The 24,505-nt window shown below is 43.9% G+C and overlaps 1 protein-coding gene across 6 annotated transcripts in view; it reads right to left on the bottom strand.

Annotated features, from left to right (window-relative positions):
* The window catches only part of pcnt (pericentrin), a 402,447-nt gene that overhangs the window by 234,046 nt on the left and 143,896 nt on the right, over positions 1 to 24,505 (bottom strand). For all 6 annotated transcript variants that reach the window (XM_068036205.1, XM_068036207.1, XM_068036208.1 and 3 more), the window contains 4 exons: positions 17,780 to 17,913; positions 15,871 to 15,982; positions 13,996 to 14,263; positions 2,728 to 2,827 (listed from right to left, as the gene is read on the bottom strand). In XM_068036205.1, the coding sequence (XP_067892306.1) occupies positions 2,728 to 2,827; positions 13,996 to 14,263; positions 15,871 to 15,982; positions 17,780 to 17,913 (614 nt within the window). The remainder of the gene's footprint in view (positions 1 to 2,727; positions 2,828 to 13,995; positions 14,264 to 15,870; positions 15,983 to 17,779; positions 17,914 to 24,505) is intronic.

Raw genomic sequence — 24,505 nt, 5'->3', positions numbered from 1 at the left:
AATTTCTCTGCTAAATAATCGGACTCTGATTTTAAGGTTGTGCTGTCTTGCCATAGACTTTCCCACCAACAGACAAAGTTTCTCTCCAGCTACTCTATCAATTCCTTTCAATAGTCCTAAAAATGAACTCAACCAAGTCACTCCGAAAGCTCCCAAATTCTATGGAATACAAGCCTATATAATGGCTCTCTCCTCATAATCTAACCCTGCACACTTTTTGAACAGTCTAGTGAATCTGCACTTCACTCGTTCCAAGACCAATATATCCTAAGGTACAATGCCCAGAACAGTACCTAGTATTCTAGATGTGGACTAACCAGGGCTTTGTATAGCTGTAGCACGACTTCCTCCCCTTTATACTCTAGTCCCCTAGTTATAAAGGCTAGCATTCAATTAACCTCAATACAAAAGCAGAATCCTGCAGATGCTGAAAATCTGAAACAAAAACAGAAAATGCTGGAAATACTGATGAGGTCAGGCAGCATCAGTGGAGAGAAAAACAGAGTTTGAGGTGAATTAACAACAACAGCTGTAGTTCAAAAAATGTTTGCTTTTCTCATTTACACCTCTCTGGACCCATCTTTTGTTTCTTTACTTGTCCCATTACCATCACCTTTTGCATTGCATAATCATCCCATTTGTCATTTAATCTCTCCTGCCTTCTACCTTATCAGCCCAACTAGAAAGGAGGCATTTGTCATGCTAGGCCCCCAACTGCCAAGAGTGACGCACATTAATTTTATCATGAACATTGATTTTAAACGGATACTGGAGTGAGGAAATGACTTGTTAAAATGATCAGCCGTGGCTGGAAAAGACATTTGCATATTTACAGACGGTGCTTGTGTAGACAAAGGACCATTCCCTGACACATTTAACCCCCAATGGATGTTGATCACCGGACAGCGAGGGGGTGGGGAAGCACATTCCAGGGCCTGCTGGGGTGATGCAATCCACAGGGGCCAGGACTGGTTGGACCAGCTGGTCACATAACTAACTGGCTGTTCCAGGGTCTTTTGAACTAGCCACAGAGTGTTTGAACTCAGAGAAACTGTTTGCTCCTGGACTGAGAAGATCTCTCTTGTCTGCTCCCATCTCTTTCTCACAAGCCTCTGAATCCACTGAAGACACATGAACCCCTACACATGAGCCTTCTATTCTTCTACGTGTGTCTTTATGGAGAGTGAGAGTGTTTTTAAATTCCTCTAGCAAAATTACTTCTGAGATTTTAACAGCCCTCAGCCATTGGTCAAAAGCCAGCTGCTTATTTCTCTCACAGAGTCCAGGTAAATTTGATCAACTTGCTTCTTGAGGGTTCTAAACTTTTGGTGACAGGCTTCCAATACTAATTCATATGCCCTGAGGATAGCATTTTTTGTCAGTTCATAATTTGATGAACTCTCATCTGGCAACATGGAATAAACCTCATGGGTTTTTCCAGGTGCTTTATTCTGTAACAGCAGAGTCCAGGCCTCAGCTGGCCACTTTAACTGTCTTGCCAGTTTTTCAAAAGACACAAAAAATGCTTCCACGTCTCCCTCATTGAATTTTAGGATCCGTTGGGAAAGTTGTAACAATCCTGTACCCAGCCCTGAATTACGCTCCTTCATGTTGGCCATGCTTTCACTTGGGTTACTCTGTTGCCGCTTCAGCTCTCTGCGCATTCCTTCTGGAGAGAGCGCGCGCGAGAGTCAGAGCGGGCGAGAGCGCCAGAGCGGGCGAGAGAGCCAGAGCGCTAGCCGCTTCCTTGTTCCAGGTTCCAGTTTCCACTTTCAAATGGCCTTCTGCCTTTCTCTGTGGCACAATTTAAAAAAAATCCAGGTTGCCCAGCAGGTCAGTCATGTGACTAGCTGGTTTGACGACTTCTGTTTGTGGATTCTGCTATCTTAGCAGTCATCCCTAGAATGTGAGCTTCCCCACCTTCAATGTCTGGTGATCACAGACCATTTTGGGTTAAGTGCACCAGGGAATAGTCCTTTGTTTCTCCAAGCACTGTCTGTTAGTATGCAAATATTTTTCCAGCCAAGTGTCCGCTGATTTTTTTTTTTAAAACAAGTCCTTTCTTCACTCCAAAAAAAGTTTAAAATCAATGTTCATATGACAAAATTAATATGCCTCATTTTTAGTAGATGGGGGTCTGCATGACAATACCATAGCATAACCCATCAATTTCAAAAGAGACGGGTTGAGATAGGGCAGTAAGGAATAAAAATTAAAACTTCAAGGAAACGAACAGCTCCACCTTTGGTACAGTTGCTCCATCTGGTCTCTGTGCCAAATAGAACTCGGCAATTGGAAATCTTCACATATTTATCACCCAGCAATGGAAATAATATGATCTTATCACAGGTTATTAGCAGGTATGACCCAGGGATGTTTTCATGAGCAAGAGTCAACTATTGTACCACATGATCAAGAACATACCAAGCAGCGTAATGAAGCAGCACTCGAATGTGCTGGCAGTGGTGGAAAATAGGCACATGCCCATGATTCACCAGACAAATGAATCTAAGTGGTGGGACAATTCCTCAAAGGAAGCCTGGACCATGAGTAGGGCATTTCTCCCATCACACAAGTTTACATCAGCTCACTGCAAATCAAGTAGAAAACATGGGACCTTACTGATTTCTATGGTTTAGCTGCTCAGTGCACTAAATATGGAGCCAGCTAACAATTACTTAGAAAAAGCATATCAAAATGCTTCCTTACGGAATTGCTGCAAGTTACCTTGTATTGTTCCAGCTTTTGTGCCAACTCTTCCACAATCTGAATCCGGTGCTGAAAGTAATTCTTCTCAGTGAGATCAGAAAATGATAGCAAAGACAAACTGGTAAGAATAAAAATATAAAATCTTAAAGCACAGCATGGATATATTGTATTAAAAAATAGTAAACATAATAAAAGTTATTAAGCTTCAAGCGGTCTTGCTGCATTATAGTGGCCTTTGGAGAGACCACACCTGGAGTACTGCGCACAGCTTTAATCTTATCCAAGGAAGAATATGTTTGCCTTAGTGGGGATGCAATGAGGTTTCGCTAGGTTGATTCCTAGGTTGAGGGGGCAATTCTACGTGGAGAGATTGAGTAAAATGAGGCTGTGTTCTCTGGAGTTCTAATGCGTATTAACAGATAGTACTTGGAAGGACAAAGAACCATTCCCCGACCCATTCAACGGACCTTGATCACCAGGTATTGCGTGTAAGAGCAGCATTCCAGAGACTGCTAAAGTGATATAATCCAGGACTATTTGGACCAAAGTTAAGTTTATTTTGGCTTTTATCCATGAAGCTGAGCAAACCTGTCTTGCCTTGCTTGAAATTCAGTTTGCTGAAATTAGCACGCCTCTGTTCATTTCGATAGATTTGTAGCCTGACTTAGTAAATTTCTCACAAATCCTCACTGCTTGCAATTGTAAGACGCTGACATGTTCTATCATGGGTTCCGAAGAAGGGTCACTGACCCGAAACGTTAACTCTGCTTCTCTTTCCACAGATGCTGCCAGACCTGCTGAGTGAATCCAGCATTTCTTGTTTTTGTTTCAGATTTCCAGCATCCGCAGTATTTTGCTTTTATTGACATGTTCTATCTGGCTGACGAAGGAAACATGCTGGGAAACGCTGACAGTGCGAATATGCCAGTGTACTTTGGAATGCTATTTGGATAGCATTTAGATGACTAACTGGCTATTCCAGGGTCTTTTGAACTAGCCACAGAGAGTTTGAACTCTGAAAGACTGTTTGCTCCTGGACTGAGAAGATCTCCCCTGTCTACTCCCATCTCTTTCTCACAAGCCTCTGAATCCACTGAAGAGAAAAGTCTCCTACAGTGAACAAGGTTTAAGAAGAATACTGGACAACAAAAAGCAAGATCGACCTACAATCAAGGACTCTACAGTCAGCTCGAACAATCGTAACAAAAACTCTTTGGATATTGCCTCAAACTTTTCCACCTTATTTTTCTTCTGCTCTTTTCCGTCTCTATTTGCATCTGTGTATCGCGTACTGTGGGCGCGTCGTGTATCCATAGGCATCAACTGAATTAGAGTTTAAGTTCAAGTTCAATAAATTTCAACTTTTCCTTTTTAAATAAAAAAAAAACCTGTTTGTGTTGGTTTCTTTGCCTTATAATTGGAGGGAAGTGAACAAGGGTTCACTGGGGGGAGTTAAAAACATGCTGTTTAAAATTAAACTCTGTTTTGGTAAGACCAGGTGAAGGCTGAGAGGGACCCCTAGACACCTTTCTCACCTCATCGTAACAGGATATAGGTTAAGTGAGTGGGCAAAAATTTGGCAGATGGAGTATAATGTGGGAAAATGTGAGGTTGTCTATTTTGGCAGGAAAAATAGAAAAGCAGAATACGGAACCACGAGGTCATGCTGCAGCTGTACAAAACTCTGGTGAGACCGCACCTGGAGTATTGCGTGCAGTTCTGGTCACCGCATTATAGGATGGATGTGGAAGCTTTGGAAAGGATGCAGAGGAGATTTACTAGGATGTTGCCTGGTATGGAGGGAAGGTCTTACGAGGAAAGGCTGAGGGACTTGAGGTTGTTTTCGTTGGAGAGAAGGAGGAGGAGAGGTGACTTAATAGAGACATATAAGATAATCAGAGGGTTAGATAGGGTGGATAGTGAGAGTCTTTTTCCTCGGATGGTGATGGCAAACACGAGGAGACATAGCTTTAAGTTGAGGGGTGATAGATATAGGACAGATGTTAGAGGTAGTTTCTTTACTCAGAGAGTAGTAGGGGCGTGGAACGCCCTGCCTGCAACAGTAGTAGACTCGACAACTTTAAGGGCATTTAAGTGGTCATTGGATAGACATATGGATGAAAATGGAATAGTGTAGGTCAGATGGTTTCACAGGTCGGCGCAACATCGAGGGCCGAAGGGCCTGTACTGCGCTGTAATGTTCTAATACTAATCTAAATGGAGAGAGACTGCAGAATGCTGCACTACAGTGGGCCCTGGATGTCCTTGTACATGAGTCACAAAAGTCAGCATGCAGGTATAGCAAGTAATTAGGAAGGCAAATGGAATGTCGGCATTTATTGCAAGCAGGATGGAGTATAAAAGTAGGGAAGTCTTGCTACACAGTGGCGCAGTGGTTAGCACCGCAGCCTCACAGCTCCAGCGATCCGGTTTTAATTCTGGGTACTGCCTGTGTGGAGTTTGCAAGTTCTCCCTGTGTCTGCGTGGGTTTCCTCCGGATGCTCTGGTTTCCTCCCACATGCCAAAGACTTGCAGGTTGATAGGTAAATTGGCCATTAGCAATTGCCCCGAGTATAGGTAGGTGGTAGGGAAATATAGGGACAGGTGGGGATGTGGTAGGAATATGGTATTAGTGTAGGATTAGTATTAATGGGTGGTTGATGGTCGGCACAGACTCGGTGGGCCGAAGGGCCTGTTTCAGTGCTGTATCTCTAAACTAAACTAAACTAAACCACACTTTGTACAGTTTTGGTCTCCTTACTTAAGGAGGGACATTCATGCATTGAAAGCAGTTCACAGAAGGTTCACTAGGCTGATTCCTGGAATGAGGGGGTTTGTCTGATGAGGAAAGGTCGTGAAGGTTGGACCTATACTCATTGGAGCTTAGTAGATTGAGAGGAGATTTTATTGAAATGTATAAGATTCTGAGGAGGCTCGACAGGGTAGATGCTGAGAGAATATTTCCCTTCATGGGGGAATCTAGAACTAGGGGGCACTGTTTCAAATTAAAAGGTCTCCCATTTAAGACAGAGATGAGGTGGAATTTCTTCTCTGAGGGTTGTTAGTGTTTAGAATTCTCCTCTCCAGCGAGCAGTGGAGGCTGGGTCATTGAATATATTCAAGGTTGAGTCAGACAGATTTTTGATTGACAAGGTTGATCTCAGAGTAGGTTAAAGGTTCGGCACAACATCGTGGGCCGAAGGGCCTGTACTGTGCTGTACTGTTCTATGTTCTAAGGGAATCAAGGGTAATGGGGGCTGGCATGAAAGTTAAGGCCACAATCGTATTGAATGGTGGAGCAGGCTCGAAGGGCTGAAAGGCCTACTCCTGCTCCTATTTCTTATGATCATATATTCTTAAAATTTGACACCTGCAGCAACTTAAATGAAAAAGGTGACAATAGAAGTTTTGTAACTTGAAACAGAACTGCTTCTATTCCTGTCACACAGAAATATAACGATGGAGATGAATTCACAAACCTAACCTGTGTTATTGCTGTTCATCAAATATCACTAGCAGTCAGACATCGAAGGCCAGGAGCCCCCTTATCCCTTCCATTTGCTTCTAGGCCTGCGCCATCCCTCCACTCAGCTGCTCAATTCTATTCCCTGCGATTAATCCTCATTGTACCTGTTCCCGGTCTTTCTTTCCTTGTGCTGACTCAGCAGAATCTGAAGCAATTAGTACTGAATTAAATACAAGAAAATTCATAACCCAAGACCTCTCCCACACAGTGCTGTGATACACTAGCTCAGATGAATGCTGCCAGGCCCAAGTTGCTCCTCCAGGAACTGGCATCCACAGTAACCTTCTATCCCCAAGTTGACACCCAAATGCTCCCAGACTTCAGCTCCTTTCGCCACAACTTCCCAAACCCTGAGGGTGGTTGGAATCTGGAATGCACTGCCTGAAGAGCTGGTAGAGGCAGGAACCATTTAAGAACCATTTAGATGAGCACTTGAAATGCCACAGCTTACAAGGATACCGGCCAAATGCTGGAAAATGGGATTAGAATAGATAGGCTTGGTGGCTGGCGCGGACATGGTGGGCCATGTGCTGTATAACTCTATGACTATATATGCTCCAGATCCGAACACCCCTTCCAAGACCTGCCAGATAACCCAATTCCAGGTCCCCGACAGGCAGTAATCCTACCAATAAATGATTGGCATGCAGGAACAAACTGACAAGTACCAGAGAGGTACAAATTATAACTCAGCTACCAACCATCAAACAGAAAACAACAAAATACTAAAATGCTTTAGCAAGGAAAATATAGAAGTTACAAAACAGAATCAGGCCATTTGATGCAGGTAATGTCAGTATTACCCACCAAACAATTACAACAGAAGGAGAGGCAATACCTAGAAACATAGAAAATAGGAGCAGGAGTCGGCCATTTGACCCTTCAAGCCTGCTCAGCCATTCATTATGATCATGGCTGATCATCCAACTCAGTAGCCTGTTCCCGCTTTCACCCCATCCCTTTGATCCCTTTAGACCCAAGAACATAGAACAGTACAGCACAGTACAGGCCCTTCGGCCCACGATGTTGTGCCGAACCTTTAACCTACTCTAAGATCAAACTACCTACCACACCCTTCATTCTACTATCATCCATGTACCTATCCAAGAGTCGCTTAAATGCCCCTAACGTATCTGCTTCTACTACCACCGCTGGCAGCGCATTCCACCACTCTCTGTGTAAAGAACCTACCTCTGACATCTCCCCGAAACCTTCCTCCAATCACCTTAAAATTATGCCCCCTGGTGATAGCCCTTTCCACCCTGGGAAAAAGTCTCTGACTATCCACTCTATCTATGCCACTCATCATCTTGTACCCCTCTATCAAGTCACCTCTCATCCTTCTTCGCTCCAATGAGAAAAGCCCTAGCTCCCTCAATCTTTCTTCGTAGGACATGCCCTCCAGTCCAGGCAGCATCCTGGTAAATCTCCTCTGTACCCTCTCTAAAGCTTCCACATCCTTCCTATAATGAGGCGACCAGAACTGAACACAATATTCCAAGTGTGGTCGAACCAGGGCTTTATAGAGCTGCAGCATAACCTCGCGGCTCTTAAACTCAATCCCCCTGTTAATGAAAGCCATACGCCTTCTTAACAACCCTATCAACTTGGGTGGCAACTTTGAGGGATCTATGGACATGGACCCCAAGATCCCTCTGTTCCTCCACACTACCAAGAATCCTGTCTTTAAGCCTGTATTCTGCATTCAAATTCGACCTTCCAAAATGAATCACTTCACACTTTTCCAGGTTGAACTCCATCTGCCACTTCTCAGCCCAGCTCTGCATCCTGTCAATGTCCCGTTACAACCTACAACAGCCTTCCACACTATCCACAACTCCAGCAACCTTCGTGTCATCGGCAAACTTGCTAACCCAGCCTTCCACTTCCTCATCCAAGTCATTTATAAAAATCACAAAGAGCAGAGGTCCCAGCCTCAGCGAGCTCCATGCCGGATACTTTCCATCTAGTACCACCCTCTGACTTCCATGGGCCAGCCAATTTTGTATCCAGACAGCCAACTTTCCCTGAATCCCATGCCTCCTTACTTTCTGAATGAGCCTACCATGGGGAACCTTATCAAACGCCTTGCTAAAATCCATATACACCACATCCACTGCTCTACCTTCATCAATGTGTTTTGTCACATCTTCAAAGAATTCAATAAGGCTTGTGAGGCATGACCTGCCCCTCACAAAGCCATGCTGACTGTCTCTAATCAAACCATGCTTTTCCAAATAATCATAAATCCTGTCTCTCCGAATCCTCTCCAATAATTTGCCCACTACCAACATAAGACTGACTGGTCTATAATTCCCAGGGTTATCCCTATTCCCTTTCTTGAACAAGGGAACAACATTTGCCACCCTCCAATCATCCGGTACTACTCCAGTGGACAGTGAAGACGCAAAGACCAAGAGCTATATCTAACTCCTTCTTGAAACATACAATGTTTTGGCCTCAACTGCTTTCTGTGGTAGTGAATTCCACAGGCTCATCACTCTCTGGGTGAAGAAATTTCTCCTCATCTCAGTCCTGAAAGGTTTACCCCGTATCCTGAGACTATGAACCCTGGTTCTGGACTCCCCCACCATCGGGAACATCCTTCCTGCATCTACCCTGTCAAGTCCTGTTAGAATTTTATAGGTTTCTATGAGATCCCCCCTCACTCTTCTGAACTCCAGTGAATATAATCCTAACCAACTCAATCTCTCCTCATACGTCAGACCCGCCATCCCAGGAATCAGTCTGGTAAGCCTTCGCTGTAATGCCTCTATAGCAAGAACATCCTTCCTCAGATAAGGAGACCAAAACTGCACACAATATTCCAGGTGTGGCCTCACCAAGGCCCTGTATAAGTGCAGCAAGACATCTCTGCTCCTGTACTCGAATCCTCTTGCTATGAAGGCCAACATACCATTTGCCTTTTTTCCCGCCTGTTGGACCTTCAACAACTGGTGTACGAGAACACCCAGGACTCGCTGCACATTCCCCTCTCTCAGTTTATAGCCGTTCAGATAATAATCTGCCTTCCTGTTTTTGCTACCAAAATGGATAACCTCACATTTATCCACATTATACTGCATCTGCTATGCATCAGCCCACTCACTCAACTTGTCCAAATCACCCTGAAGCCTCTCTGCATCCGCCTCACAACTCACCCTCCCACCCAGTTTTGTGTCATACAATCACAATTTTTTAGAAAATTCTTCAGCAGCCATGATGCTTCCTCAGCCAGCTGACCATCTTTAGGCAAATATATGAAGAAACATGTAAATGATCAAATCATTTGCAAAATAATAATTCAACCCAAAGTTACCCAATTCCTGTTGGAAACACATACAGAAAGTGGAGCCCACCTCCACCTCCCTCAGGCTTAACCTCCAAAAAAGGTCTTGGCCAGAGTTTGGCTCAGACTGCTGTCTATACGCCTGCTGCAGCAGTTTTCTGATCCCATGGTGTATGAATAACAAAGGAGAAGCATTCACTATTAATAAGAAGGAAGGCATTCCTATTCTGCACTTAAAGGACCCTCCACTGAAAACAGGTTACTCCCAGTAATAGGTTTTTGGATAAATTGGTTAATAGTGGAAATCCTGCTGTAGGAAAGCTTGTTTTCTTGTCAAATACATGCAAAATTAAGTTTTTTCGGATTCATTCATGGGATGTGGGCATTACTGACAAGGCCAGCATTTACTGCCCATCCCTAATTGCCCTTGAGAAGGTGGTGGTGAGCTGCCTTCTTAAACCGCTGCAGCCCATGTGGGTTATGTACACCAGCAGTGCTGTTAGGAAGGAAGTTCCAGGATTTTGACCCAGCGACAGTGAAGAAACAGCGATATAGTTCCAAGTTAGGATGGTGCATGGCTTGGAGGGGAACTTGCAGGTGGTGGTGTTCCCATGCAACTGCTGACCTTGTCCTTCTAGGTGGTAGAGGTCGCGGGTTTGGAAGGTGCTGTCTAAAGAGCCTTATTGCGTTGCTGTAGTGCATCTTGTAGATAGTATACACTGCTGCCACTGTGCACGGTGGTGGAGGGAAAGAATGTTTGTAGATGGGGGTGCCAATCCAGCGGGCTGCTTCGTCCTGGATCGTGTCGAGCTTCTTGATTGTTGTTGGAGTTGCACCCATCCAGGCAGGTGGAGAGTATTCCATCACACTCCTGACTTGTGCCTTGCAAATGCTGGACAGGCTTTGGGGAATCAGGACGTGACTTACTCACCACAGGATTCCTAGCCTCTGACCTGCTCTTGTAGCCATGGTATTTCTATGGATACTCCAGTTCAGTTTCTGGTCAATGGTGACCCCCAGGATGTTGATAGTGGGGGATTCAGTGATCGTAATGCCATTGACTGTCAAGGGGAGATGGTTAGGTTCTCTCTTGTTGGAGATGGTCATTGCCTGGCACTTGTGTGGTGTGAATATTACTTGCCACTCATCAGCCCAAACCTGGATATTGTCCAGGTCTTGCTGCATTTCTACGCGGACTACTTCAGTATCTGAGGAGTCGCGAATGGTGATGAATATTGTGCAATCATCAATGAACATCCCCACTTCTGACCTTATGGTTGAAGGAAGGTCATTGATGAAGCAGCTGAAGATGGTTGGGCCTAGGACACTACCCTGAGGAACTCCTGCAGTGTTGTCCTGGAAATGAGATGACTGACCTCCAAAAATCACAACGATCATCCTTTGCGCTCGGTATGACTCCAACCAGTGGTGAGTTTTCCTCCTGATTCCCATTGACTCCAGTTTTGCTAGGGCTCCTTTAGGGCATACTCAGTCAAATGCTGCCTTGATGTCAAGGGCAGCCATTCTCACCTCACTTCTTGAGTTCAGCACTTTAGTCCATGTTTGAACCAAGGCTGTAATGAGGTCAACAGCTGAGTGGCCCTGGCGGAACCCAAACTGAGCGTCATTGAGCAGGTTATTGCTAAGCAAGTGCCGCTTGATGGCACTGTCGATGACACCTTCCATCACTTTACTGATGATTGAGGGTTTTCTGATGGGCGGTAATTGGCCAGGTTGGATTTGTCCTGCTTCTTGTGTACAGGACATACCTGGGAAATTTTCTACATCGCTGGGTAGTTGCCAGTGTTGTAGCTGTACTGGAACAGCTTGGTTAGTTCTGGAGCACACGTTTTCAGTATTATTGCCGGAATATTGTCAGGGCCCATAGCCTTTGCAGTATCCAGTACGTTCAGTCATTTCTCGATACCACGCGGAGCGAATGGAATTGGCTGTGATGCTGGGAACTTCAGGAGGAGGCCGAGATGGATCATCACTTCTGGCTGTAGATTGTTGCAAAAGTTTCAGCCTTATCTTTCGCACTGATGTGCTGGCTCCCCCATCATTGAGGATGGGGATATTTGTGGAGCCACCTCCTCCTGTCAGTTGTTTAATTGCCCACCACCATTCACGACTGGATGTGGCAGGACTGCAGAGCTTGTATCTGATCCGTTGGTTGTGGGATCACTTAGCTCTGTCTATTGCATGCTGCTTCCACTGTTTGGCACATAAGTAGTCCTGAGTTGTAGCTTCACCAGGTTGACACCTCACTTTGAGGTATGCCTGGTACTGCTCCTGGCATGCCCTCCTCCACTCTTTATTGAACCAGGGTTGATCCCCCGGCTTGACGGTAATGGTAGAGTGGGGGATATGCCAGGCCATGAAGTTACAAATTGTGGTTGAATACAATTCTGCTGCTGCTGATGGCTCACATGCATGCCCAGTTTTGCGTTGCTGGATCTGTTCAAAATCTATCCCATTTAGCACGTTGGTAGTGCCACACAACCGCTTCGTCTCCACAAGGACTGTGCGGTTGTCACTCCTGCCAATATTGCCATGGACAGATGCATTTGTCCTTGATCTTTATGTCGTCATTGTCGACAGGAATAGTGCCGGAAGACTGGAGGATAGCAAATGTTGTCCCCTTGTTCAAGAAGGGGAGTAGAGACAGCTCTGGTAATTATAGACCTGTGAGCCTTACTTCGGTTGTGGGTAAAATGTTGGAAAAGGTTATAAGAGACAGGATTTATAATCATCTTGAAAAGAATAAGTTCATTAGCGATAGTCAGCACGGGTTTGTGACGGGTAGGTCGTGCCTCACAAACCTTATTGAGTTTTTCGAGAAGGTGACCAAACAGGTGGATGAGGGTAAAGCAGTGGATGTGGTGTATATGTATATGTATATCTGAAAGTTGCTACCCAGGTTAATAGGGCTGTTAAGGCGGCATATGGTGTGTTAGCTTTTATTAGTAGGGAGATCGAGTTTCGGAGCCACGAGGTCATGCTGCAGCTGTACAAAACTCTGGTGAGACCGCACCTGGAGTATTGCGTGCAGTTCTGGTCACCGCATTATAGGAAGGATGTGGAAGCTATGGAAAGGGTGCAGAGGAGATTTACTTGGATGTTGCCTGGTATGGAGGGAAGGTCTTACGAGGAAAGGCTGAGGGACTTGAGGTTGTTTTCGTTGGAGAGGAGGAGGAGGAGATGTGACTTAATAGAGACATATAAGATAATCAGAGGGTTAGATAGGGTGGATAGTGAGAGTCTTTTTCCTCGGATGGTGATGGCAAACACGAGGGGACATAGCTTTAAGTTGAGGGGTGATATATATAGGACAGATGTCAGAGGTAGTTTCTTTACTCAGAGAGTAGTAGGGGCGTGGAACGCCCTGCCTGCAGCAGTAGTAGACTCGCCAACTTTAAGGGCATTTAAGTGGTCATTGGATAGACATATGGATGAAAATGGAATAGTGTAGGTCAGAAGGTTTCACAGGTCGGCGAAACATCGAGGGCCGAAGGGCCTGTACTGCGCTGTAATATTCTAATTCTAATCTGCGGCAGGCAAATTGGTGAGGACGAGGTCAAGTATGTTTTTCCCCCTTGTTGGTTCCTTCACTACATGCCGCAGACCTAGTCTAGCAGCTATTTCCTTCAGGCCAGCTCGGTCAGTAGTGGTGCTGCTCTTGGTGATGGGCATTGAAGTCCCCCACCCAGAGTACATTCCGCACCCTTGCACCCTCAGTGCTTCCTCCAAATGGTGTTCAACATGGAAGAGCATTGATTCATCAGCTGAGGGAGGGCGGTAGGTGGTAATCTACAGGAGGTTTCCTTACCCATGTTTAACCTGATGCCATGAGACTTCATGGGGTCTGGAGTCGATGTTGAGAACTCCTAGGGCAACTCCCTCCCATCTGTATACCACTGTGCCGCCACCTCTGCTGGGTCTGTCCTGTCGGTGGGACAGGACATACCCAGGGATGGTGATGGTCATGTCTGGGACATTGTCTGTAAGGTACGATTCCATGGGTATGACTGTGCCAGGCTGTTGCTTGAGTAGTCTGTGGGACAGCTCTCCTAACTTTGGCACAAGCTGCCAGATGTTAGTAAGGAGGATTTTGCAGGGTCAATAGGGCTGGGTTTGCCATTGTCGTTTCCAGTGCCTAGATCGATGCCAGGTGGTCCATCTGGTTTCATTCCTTATTGACTCTGTCACGGTTTGATACAACTGAGTGTCTTTCAGAGTCAAATACATTGCTGTGGGTCTGGAGTCACATGCAGGCCAGGCCAGTTAAGGACAACAGATTTCCTTCCCTGAAAGACATTAGTGAACTAGATGGGCTTTTACGACAATCAACAATGGTTTCATGGCCATCATTAGTTGTTCAAATTAAGCGCAAGATCTTCAAAGTAACATCATATTGCCAGCAGCATGAACTAAAAAGAAATATATGACTGTTCTGTATGTTCTCTTTTACCTTGGCTCTACAGTCTGGTTTAGACTGAGATCAGATTGAAGGCCAAGAGGCAGTCTCATGTCTTCCTGGAGGCGTTGTTCTAATTGTGCAACTTCCACACTGTTTTTCTCTTTCATGTCTTTTAGTTTCTCTTCAAAGTAACTCTTTAGTTGTTCCAGTTCACAAACATGCTGCTTTTGTAATTGCTCCCGCTGTTCAACAAGTTCCTGCTTTAGACGTTCCACGTCTTCGACTCGAGACGTACGAGCCAATAACTGTTCCTTGAACTCTAAGAGGATTTAAAAAATATATATACATTTATCATTTACGATAAACACTAGAACTGTATTAGTATAAATACACTGTCCTAAAAGAACTCCCTATTGACCTATACTAGTTGTGTGATTAGAATGTAAGTGGAACCCAAAAGACAGGCCACACTATTGGTTTTTCTAAACAGCAACATCAAATTTAGTACTAGTAACATTACAACTTGCCTTGTAAAAACAAAAAGTATAAAATTTGCATTTAGCTTCAAAATATACGCAATCAAAATTCATGACATTTTTCACACTTCATGTAAGACAGCCTCTTCGACCACACAGTTCAGACTAGGAGTGGCAGGTGCCACCTTCCTTCAAATGCTCCCCAACATGATTTAGTTTCCCTGCTGGGATACGTTACTGCAGAAATCACTCATTCTCCAGTTCTGCCCCAAGGTTATTCTCCTATAACGAACCAAAACAGTAAGTACCAGCTGGATAGTCAAACAACTAAGTTCCATTCTGTCCACATAATGTACTTGCAGCAACAGGAACTCTGACTAATTCTTTCCTCTCTACCAGCAGGACACTATGGCCAATTGTAGCAGCCAGACTATTACTTCGGCTGAGGTCAACTAACACACAGATTGAGAATCAAATTGTTCTACATTACACCGGTAGGAGTAGAAATTCCATTCAATAATAAATGAGCATGCATCTTCAAATTTAAAGAATATAAAGCCAAAACGCTTTGGTTCTACCAAAACGAAAGCAAAGTCTGCAAGTTCTATAATCAAATGGTTATTAACAAGAGGACATAGGTCATTTTATTCCAAAATTTAAACCAGAAGAAATAGTTTTTCTCTAGCTACCCTGTCAAATCTTTTAATCATAAACACTTGAATTAGATCACCCCTGAACTTTTATATTCAAGGGAATACAAGCCGAGTCTTCCAACCTATCCCCATAATTTAACCCAATACAGAACTCAAGTCTAAGCAATAGTTATAACGCCCATGAAACTGGATTCTTCTTATCAGCTCTTTGCCATATTCAACAAATCCTACAATAATGAAGACCCTGAGATGGCAACGTTTTCTGTCAATCCCTAGAATACTCATTAAAATGAACAGCGCAAGAGCAGGAAGCTCACAAAAGCCAACACAATCTGACATTGCAGCTTACCACACCTTATATTTACGATTTTCTTTTAGATCTTCTTGTGTGACTCCTTCCCCTCCCCTCTCCCTACATCAAGCATATGGTTGCGGGTGCACTTTGCTCATATGTGGAAGATGCAATGACTATTGAACTCAGGCGTTGAAAATAAATTAAAAGCTGCAAAACCTCTCAGCTTTTTAGGACTCAATGATATGTAACCTTTCTGGGTAAGGACAACACCGCCAAGTCCGGTTTTTGTATAGTAGATCACGGGATGAGCAACTTCACAATTTGTAAATCAGTAACTTCCTTAAAGGATGCACAATATAAATGCATTTTCAGTGTCTTGTCAAACATTTATCTCCCATTGCATTTGATTGAAATGTGCGCGATTACATTTTGCATTTTTTAAAATTTAAATGCTCGTCTCTCAGCACTCTCATTGAAACAGAAACACTCATAAAAGATTTACCACTTAGCTCTTCACGACTGGTCCTCGTACTGTCGAGCTGAGACCATACATGTTCAAGCTCTTGCTCAGAACGCAATTTAAATTCATCATAGCTCGCCTGCAATTTCAACATCTGTCAAATAAAGTGTCACAGTATGTTTGAACAGTGATTGAATCCTACTCTTATCGTCTCATATTACAGGCCCACTTCAAGAATAGCTCCAAAGCAACCGATGCTATGGTATCTGCCCCTTATATAGTGCAGGGTGGATTCCACAGCACCAGAGCAACATACAATGGCAAATACACAGTTGTTTTAAATTTGAGATTCCTGACCTTAATTCAGGCTGATGTAGTTTCAGAAATATCGGAACACCTGTACCCAGAAAAGACGGTGGCCATGTTTTTATTTAACGTTGCAAGTGAAACGGCCTCTGAAGACATCAGCAAAAAACAACCCTTTGAATAGATACAGACATCTCCAAGACAGCTGGGCTGCTTCAACCACCTTACTGTGCAAATACCACAGAGGCCCTCAGTTTTCCCACTGCAGCTGTACAAATTAGAGCTGAAATGGCACAGAAGGCCAAATAATTGCTCTTCAGAACAAATACAGAAATTAAGTCAGCATGGTTCAGCAATGAGAACTAATACTGGGGAGGAAAAGACAGGTTGAAAATAAAGAAAGCACTTGACTCCTCCTCCCTATCTATTTGCACCTCCAGCCCTTTTATGCTGTCTGGATGGCACTGAAATCATGACTGTCCCTACTATGCTCCAAACCCAATACCATGGTCACATGCCTAATCGCCACTTGGGAACGAAAAGAGTGTTTTGGTTAGCATGATATGCAAAGCAAGAAAACAACAAAAGCAACATGCTATATTAGACTTAAAACCTAAACTGGGTGAACTGTCCTCACCTGGAACTATTTCAATTTATCCAGTCATAGCCAGAAAAATCACCTGAAATGACCTCTCTTCCTAGGCCATTACCTCTCGAGTCTTCTAAAGATCTATCCTTGGTTCCCTCCTATTTGCTATCTACATGCTCCATCGACAACATCATCCACAAAACACGTCAGGTTCCACTTGGCTGCTGATGACACTCAGCTCTACCTTGCCACCACCTCTCTTAATCCACTGTCTATGTTGCCCACCACAAGCCCAGTTCCCTGGCCACCAACTCCACTCCACTCCTTGGAGATTGTGTCAGGCTGAACCATACCGTTCACAACCCAGACATCCTACTTAACCGAGATGAGCTTCTGACTCTATATCCTCTCCACCACCAAGACCACCTACTTCCACCTTCGTAAAATCGTCCCTGACTCAGCTAATTTTCCCCTAAAACCCCCATCCCTGCCTGTTACCTCTAGACTTGATTAGTCCCAATGTGCTACTGACTAGATTCCCACTATGCAGCATATCTAAACTTCAGCTTATCCAAAACTCTGCCACATATATCCTAACTCACACCCAGTCCCATGTCAGCCATCAATCCTATTCTCATTGTCCTCCATTGCCTCTCAATTCGACGACGCTATGATTTTAAAATTCTCAACCTAGTTTTAAAATCACTCCAGCTCTGAAACTCCCTCCCCAAACCTCTCCATCTCTCTACCTCTTCTCCTTTAAGATGCTCCTTAAAATCTACCTCTTTGGCCAAGCTGTTACTTACTTGTCCTAATATCTCCTTTCATGGCTTGGTGTCAAATCATGTTTGATAACACTCCTGTGAAGTGCCTTTGAATGTTTTACTACACTACAGGTGCTATAAATGCAAGCTGTTATTGTTGTAATTCACAAGGAAGGATCTGGCTTGCCTTTGTGAAATCTGAAAGAGTTCAGACGCATGTAGAAAAGGAGGTGTCACAAAATGTACACGAGAGTTAAAACGAGATTTCCAACCACTAATAAATTCTACTGACCTCTGCACAATGATCCTTCTCTTTTTTATCAAGTTCCCTCATCAGCTCCTGCTTCTGTTGAAATTCAACTTGAATCTGTTCCTGAAGTTTGGTCAAGTTGGACTGGTGGAGGTTCTCCAAGTTCTGACGTTCATCTATAACATGGCATGATTAAAGAAATTGCATTTTGCTATTTTAACATTTTTACAGATACACATGTTGTTGGGAAATGAAAAAATAAATCACATTGGTGCAGTAAAAGTTGGAGCTAGGCACCTTGTTGGAGTATAGCGAGATTTATTCATGACCTAACCGTACTGCCTACGAATGCTTGATGACAATGCTGGGTAGCCAAAATGGAATGAGTTCTATTCTTGAGACATCATTAACTGGATGAGAACAAAATTAACAAAGAGCAGTACAGCAAGTAGAAGGCACGAGAAAGCCCATTTCTACTCAGCAAGAAAAATAGTAGAGTTGGCCTACTCAGCCTGCTCACTGTAACCAGTCATATAGGACTTTTATTCAAAGGAGACAACATACAAGTTAATAGATGCAAGAAGCAAACAGTAGGAAAAGCCTTCTAAGCGTAAATTCCAGTTGCATGTCACAGATGACAATTCTACACTCTGAACAGGACTGAAAAAAGCAGCGTTTGGTAAAATATTCCACTGCTTTGGTCCAATCTTTTATGAGAAAATAAGGTAAATGATCAAGGCTCATCTGGCAGAACAGAAACTAGGTTGAAAAGAGAAGACAAGAAAAGCTAAAATCAAACAGATGTGGCTAGTTAATGCCAAGCTTCTAGAGTAAAAGCTTGCATATTGTGGACAGTCTGAGAAAGGGAAGACTGGGGGAAAGCAGATACAAAGTTCTGGAGGTCCTAGGAAAATGAATTAAGAGGAGGAGACAATGTGCCGGAGTTCAACAAAAGGATGGAAGAAGGGAGGGAGAAAGAAGAAATCATGGGAATGAATATTTGGAGCTTAGAAGGCACAAGAGATTCCTTTTTTAACTACAAATCAGTTTTAAACAGAATCAATCAATGCAGCAAAAAAATATTTGAATTGAATTAATTCTACATTTTCTTATAGAGGCTGTAAGAAAACTATGTTTGCTTGAGGCTGGTCAATTATCCATCCTAATATGCATAAAACAGGATTTTGAAATTTATCTTTTGGTATTTTGAATAACAAACACTCAAGATATTATTCAAGAAGGCAGAACCACTGAAAATTTTTCTGATGTACAACCATATCACACACTCATTCCACGAGCAATTGAGATGCCATCCAAAAAAAAAATCTCCTCTCATTTATCAGTAGGGAACTTTGACATCCTTTTAGCAATGTGATAAGAAAAGTTTTGCGTTTTTCCACAAGAGGAGCTAATTATGTATACACTCTTTGTGCCAATGGTTGAATTGCCTTCTTTCAAAATAGTCTCAGATCTAAACAAAAATGCTGACATAACTACCTTTGGGCTTATAGACTATCCCTCGGTCTAACTAAGAAGCAAGGCAGAATAACTTTAAATTACAATTTGTTAAGATTGTCACCATGCCCACCAACCAACAGGTGCTGCATAGGAAAACTATAATAAAACCAGCCAAAAGCACCAAATATCTTGGCTCTGTTATTTGCCAAGCAGCTACAAATTATTACTTTTGAAGATTTGAGAGCGAGTCATCACAGCACAGGAGGCTATTCAGCCCATAGAGTCCATGCAAGCTCTCTGTAAAGCAATCCAGTCTGTCCTACTCCCCCCGCTCTATCCCTGCAGGTTGCAAGTGCCTATCCACTTTCCTTTTGAAGTTATTGACCATCTCCACTTCCACCACCTTCATAGGCAGCGAGTTCCAGATCATTACCACTCAATGTATAATAAAAAAAAGTTCTTCTTCACCTCCCCCACTCTATATAGTTTAGTTTAGTTTAGTTTAGAGATACAGCACTGACACAGGCCCTTCGACCCACCGAGTCTGTGCCGACCATCAACCACCCATCTCTACTAATCCTACACCAATTCCATATTCCTACCACATCCCCACCTGTCCCTATATTTCCCTACCACCTACCTATACTAGTGGCAATTTATAATGGCCAATTTACCTATCAACCTGCAAGTCTTTGGCATATGGGAGGAAACCGGAGCATCCGGAGGAAACCCACGCAGACACAGGGAGAACTTGCAAACTCCACACAGGCAGTACCCAGAATTGAACCCGGGTCGCTGGAGCCGTGAGGCTGCGGTGCTAACCACTGCGCCACTGTGCCGCTCTTGTAGAAAACATTAAATCTGTGTTCCCTTGTCCTTGTATCATCAGTTAATGGGAACAGCTTTTCTTTGCCTACCTCATCTAAAACTGTCATAGTCTTGTGCACCTTTATTAGATCTCCCCTCAATCTACTTTGCTCCAAGGAGAACAACCCAAGATTCTCCAACCGAACCCTGTAGCTAAATTCCCTCATCCCTGGAACCATTCTGGTAAATCTCCTCTGCATCCTCTCAAGAACCTTCACCGTTTGCGATTGAAAGCCTGTGACCAGTGGTGTACCACAGGGATCAGTGGTGGGACCCTTGCTGTTTGTAGTGTACATTAATGATTTAGACGTGAATATAGGAGGTATGATCAGTAAGTACACAGATGACATGAAAATTGGTGGTGTTGTAAATAGTGAGGAGGAAAGCCTTAGCTTACAGGACGATCTAGATGGGCTGGTAAGATGGGCGGAGCTGTGGCAAATGGAATTTAATCCTGAGAAGTGTGAGGTGATGCATTTTGGGAGGACTAACAAGGCAAGGGAATATACAATGGATGGTAGGACCCTAGGAAGTACAGAGGGTCAGAGGGACCTTGGTGTACTTGTCCATAGATCACTGAAAATAGCAGCACAGGTAGATAAGGTGGTTAGGAAGGCATATGGGATACTTGCCTTTATTAGCCGAGGCATAGAATATAAGAGCAGGGAGGTTATGATGGAGCTGTATAAAACGCTAATTAGGCCACAGCTGGTGTACCGTGTACAGTTCTGGTCACCACACCATTAGAAGGATGTGATTGCACTGGAGAGGGTGCAGAGGAGATTCACCAGGATGTTGCCTGGGCTGGAGCATTTCAGCTATGAAGAGAGACTGAAAAGGCTAGGGTTGTTTTCCTTGGAGCAGAGATGGCTGAGGGGGGGGGAACATGATTGAGGTATACAAAATTATGTGGGGCATTGATAGGTTAGATAGGAAGAAATTTTATCCCTTAGCAGAGGGGTCAAGAACCAGGGGGCATAGTTTTAGGTTAGGGGTAGGAGGTTTAGAGGGGATTTGAGGAAAAATTATTTCACCCAGCAGGTGGTTGGAATCTGGAACACACTGCCTGAAGAGGTGGTGGAGGCAGGAACTCTCATAACATTTAAGAAGTATTTAGATGAGCACTTGAAACGCCATAGCATACAAGGCTACAGGCCAAGTGCCGGAATATGGGATTAGAATATTTGGGTGGGGGATGGCCGGCACAGACACGATGGGCCGAAGGGCCTGTTTCTGTGCTGTATAACTCTATGACCGTTCCTAAAATGTGATGACCAGAACTGGACACAATACTCTAGTTGTGACCTAACCAAAGCTTTACAAAGTTTCAGCATAACTTGCCTGCTTTGGTAGCAGAAAGAGAGCGTTCAAAGACAGAATCTATTTGGTTGGAGTTGAGAAACAATAAAAGGAGCAATTATGCTACTTAATATATTTTATAGGCTGCCGAAAAGTGGGAGAGAGATGGAGGAGCAGATTTGCCAAGAAATTACTGACAGGTACAAGAACTATAATGGGAAACTTTAATGTTCAATGGGACAGTGATTGTGTTGAGAGCAGAGAATGGGAAGCATTTCTGAAGTGTGTTCACGAGAATTGTCTTGATCAGTTTGTTTCCCATCCAATGAGGAAGGAGGCATTGCTTGGTCTAGTCCTGGGGAATGCAGTGGGTCAAGTGGAGGATGTCACAGTCAGTGAGAACCTCAGGAATACTGATCATACTATTGTAAGATTTAGATTAGTTATGGTAGACAAGGAGAAATCTAGAATAAAGATTCTTAACTGGCACAGGGCTAATTGAGGAGGGATCTGGCCCAGATAAATTGGAGTGCAAGACTGACATGCAGAATTATAATACAGTCATGGGCAATCTTTCAAAAGACGATTTGGGTGTAGCTTGGTACATTCCCAAAAGGGGGGAAAGAGAGGGTAACCAATGCCAGAGCCTGCTCGATGAAGGAATTAGAGAGCAGGATGAAGCAGAAAAAGGGGGGGGGGGGGGGGGGGGGCGGGGGAATATGACATACGCCAGCTTGATAATACAAGGGAGAATCAGGCTGAATATGAAAATTAGAGAAGTGAAAAAGAAAACAAGAGGGGCAAAGAGAAAGTGAGAGAACAGATTGGCAGCTAACAATAAAAGAAAATTCAAAAGCCTTCTATGGCCAGAACAACACTAAAGGGAGCCAAAATGGAGATCTATTGTTGGAAGCAGAAGGCATGGCTAAGGTACTAAATGAGTACTTTGCCAAAGTGTTTACCAAAGAAGAGGACTTCGCCAAAGCTATGGTAGACAAGAAGGTTGCCAAGAAACTGGATAAAACAGATAAAGAGGGGCTAGAAAGGCTACCAGTACTTAAGGTGGATAAGTCACCCGTTCCAGATGGGTGCATCCTAGGTTCTTGAAGGAAGTAAGGGTAGAAATTGTGGGAAAAGCTAGTCACAATCTTCCAATTCTCTTCAGATATAAGAGTGATGCCAAAGGACTAGATAATTGCAAATCTAACATCCTTGTTCAAAAAAAATATATACCTGACAATTACAGGCCAACCAAATTAACGGTATTGGGAGAACTTTCAGAAACAACAATCCAGGTGAAAATTAACAGCCACTTGGACAAGCATGAGAGCCAGCATGGATTTGTTAAGGGCAAACTATGTTCAACGTGATTTGAGTTTTTGATGAAATACCAGAGAGGGTGAATTAGGAATGTGCAGTTGATGTTGTGCATATGGACTTCCAAAAGGCATCTGACAAAGCACCACATATTACGCTTGCTAGCAAAATTGAAGCACGAGATGAAAAAAAGTGGCAGTAGTAGCACGGATACGAAATTGGCGAAGGGATAGAAAACAGAGAGTTGTTGAGAATGGGTGTTTTTCAGACTGGAGAAAGGTAAATAGTGGTGTTTCCCCAGAGTTCAGTACTAGGATCACTACTGTTTAGACTTGGGAGTATAATTTCAAAGTTTGCAGATGACACATAATTTGGAAGTACAGTAAACAGGGAGGAAGATAGTAATAGCTTCAAGAGGGCATAGACAGCAGGTAGAATGAAAGGATTTACTACCATTTGGAAACAAATGGACTTATTAGCGAGAGGCAGCATGGTTTTGTGAAGGGGAGGTCGTGTCTCCCTAATTTGATTGAGTTTTTTGAGGAAGTGACAAAGATGATTGATGAAGGAAGGGCAGTGGATGTTATCTATATGGACTTCAGTAAAGCCTTTGACATGGTCCCTCATGGCAGACTGATACAAAAGGTGAAGTCACATGGGATCAGAGGGGAGCTGGCAAGATGGATACAGAACTGGCTCGGTCATAGAAGACAGAGGGTAGCAGTGGAAGGGTGATTTTCTGAATGGAGGGATGTGACTAGTGGTGTTCCACAGGGATCAGTGCTGGGACCTTTGCTGTTTGTAGTATATATAAATGATTTGGAGGAAAATGTAGCTGGTCTGATTAGTAAGTTTGCGGACGACACAAAGGTTGGTGGAGTTGCGGACAGTGATGAGGATTGTCAGAGGATACAGATCGGTTGGAGACTTGGGCGGAGAAATGGCAGATGGAGTTTAATCCGGACAAATGTAAGGTAATGCATTTTGGAAGGTCTAATGCAGGTGGGAGGTATACAGTAAATGGCAGAACACTTAGGAGTATTGACAGGCAGAGAGATCTGGCCGTACAGGTCCACAGGTCACTGAAAGTGGCAACGCAGGTGGATAAGTTAGTCAAGAAGGCATATGGCATGCTTGCCTTCATCGGTCAGGGCATAGAGTACAAAAATTGGCAAGTCATGCTGCAGCTGTACAAAACTTTAGTTAGGCCACACTTAGAATATTGCGTGCAATTCTGGTCGCCACACTACCAGAAGGACGTGGAGGCTTTGGAGAGGGTACAGAGGAGGTTTACCAGGATGTTGCCTGGTCTGGAGGGCATTAGCTATGAGGAGAGGTTGGATAAATTCGGATTGTTTTCACTGGAACGACGGAGGTGGAGGGGCGACATGATAGAGGTTTACAAAGTTATAAGCGGCATGGACAGAGTGGATAGTCAGAAGGTTTTTCCCAGGGTGGAAGAGTCAGTTACTACTGTGGGCGGCACAGTGGCGCAGTGGTTAGCACCGCAGCCTCACAGCTCCAGCGACCCGGGTTCAATTCTGGGTACTGCCTGTGTGGAGTTTGCAAGTTCTCCCTGTGTCTGCGTGGGTTTCCTCCGGATGCTCCGGTTTCCTCCCACATGCCAAAAGACTTGCAGGTTGATAGGTTAATTGGCCATTATAAATTGCCCCTAGCATAGGTAGGTGGTAGGGAAATATAGAGACAGGTGGGGATGTGGTTGGAATATGGAATTAGTGTAGGATTAGTATAAATGGGTGGTTGATGGTTGGCACAGACACGGTGGGCCGAAGGGCCTGTTTCAGTTGTGTATCTCTAAACTAAACT

This window comes from Heterodontus francisci, chromosome 7, assembly GCF_036365525.1.
Source record: "Heterodontus francisci isolate sHetFra1 chromosome 7, sHetFra1.hap1, whole genome shotgun sequence".
Taxonomy (NCBI): Eukaryota; Metazoa; Chordata; class Chondrichthyes; order Heterodontiformes; family Heterodontidae; genus Heterodontus; species Heterodontus francisci.
Note: the sequence above shows the minus strand (reverse complement) of the source record. Positions and strands in the feature narration are given on the sequence as shown.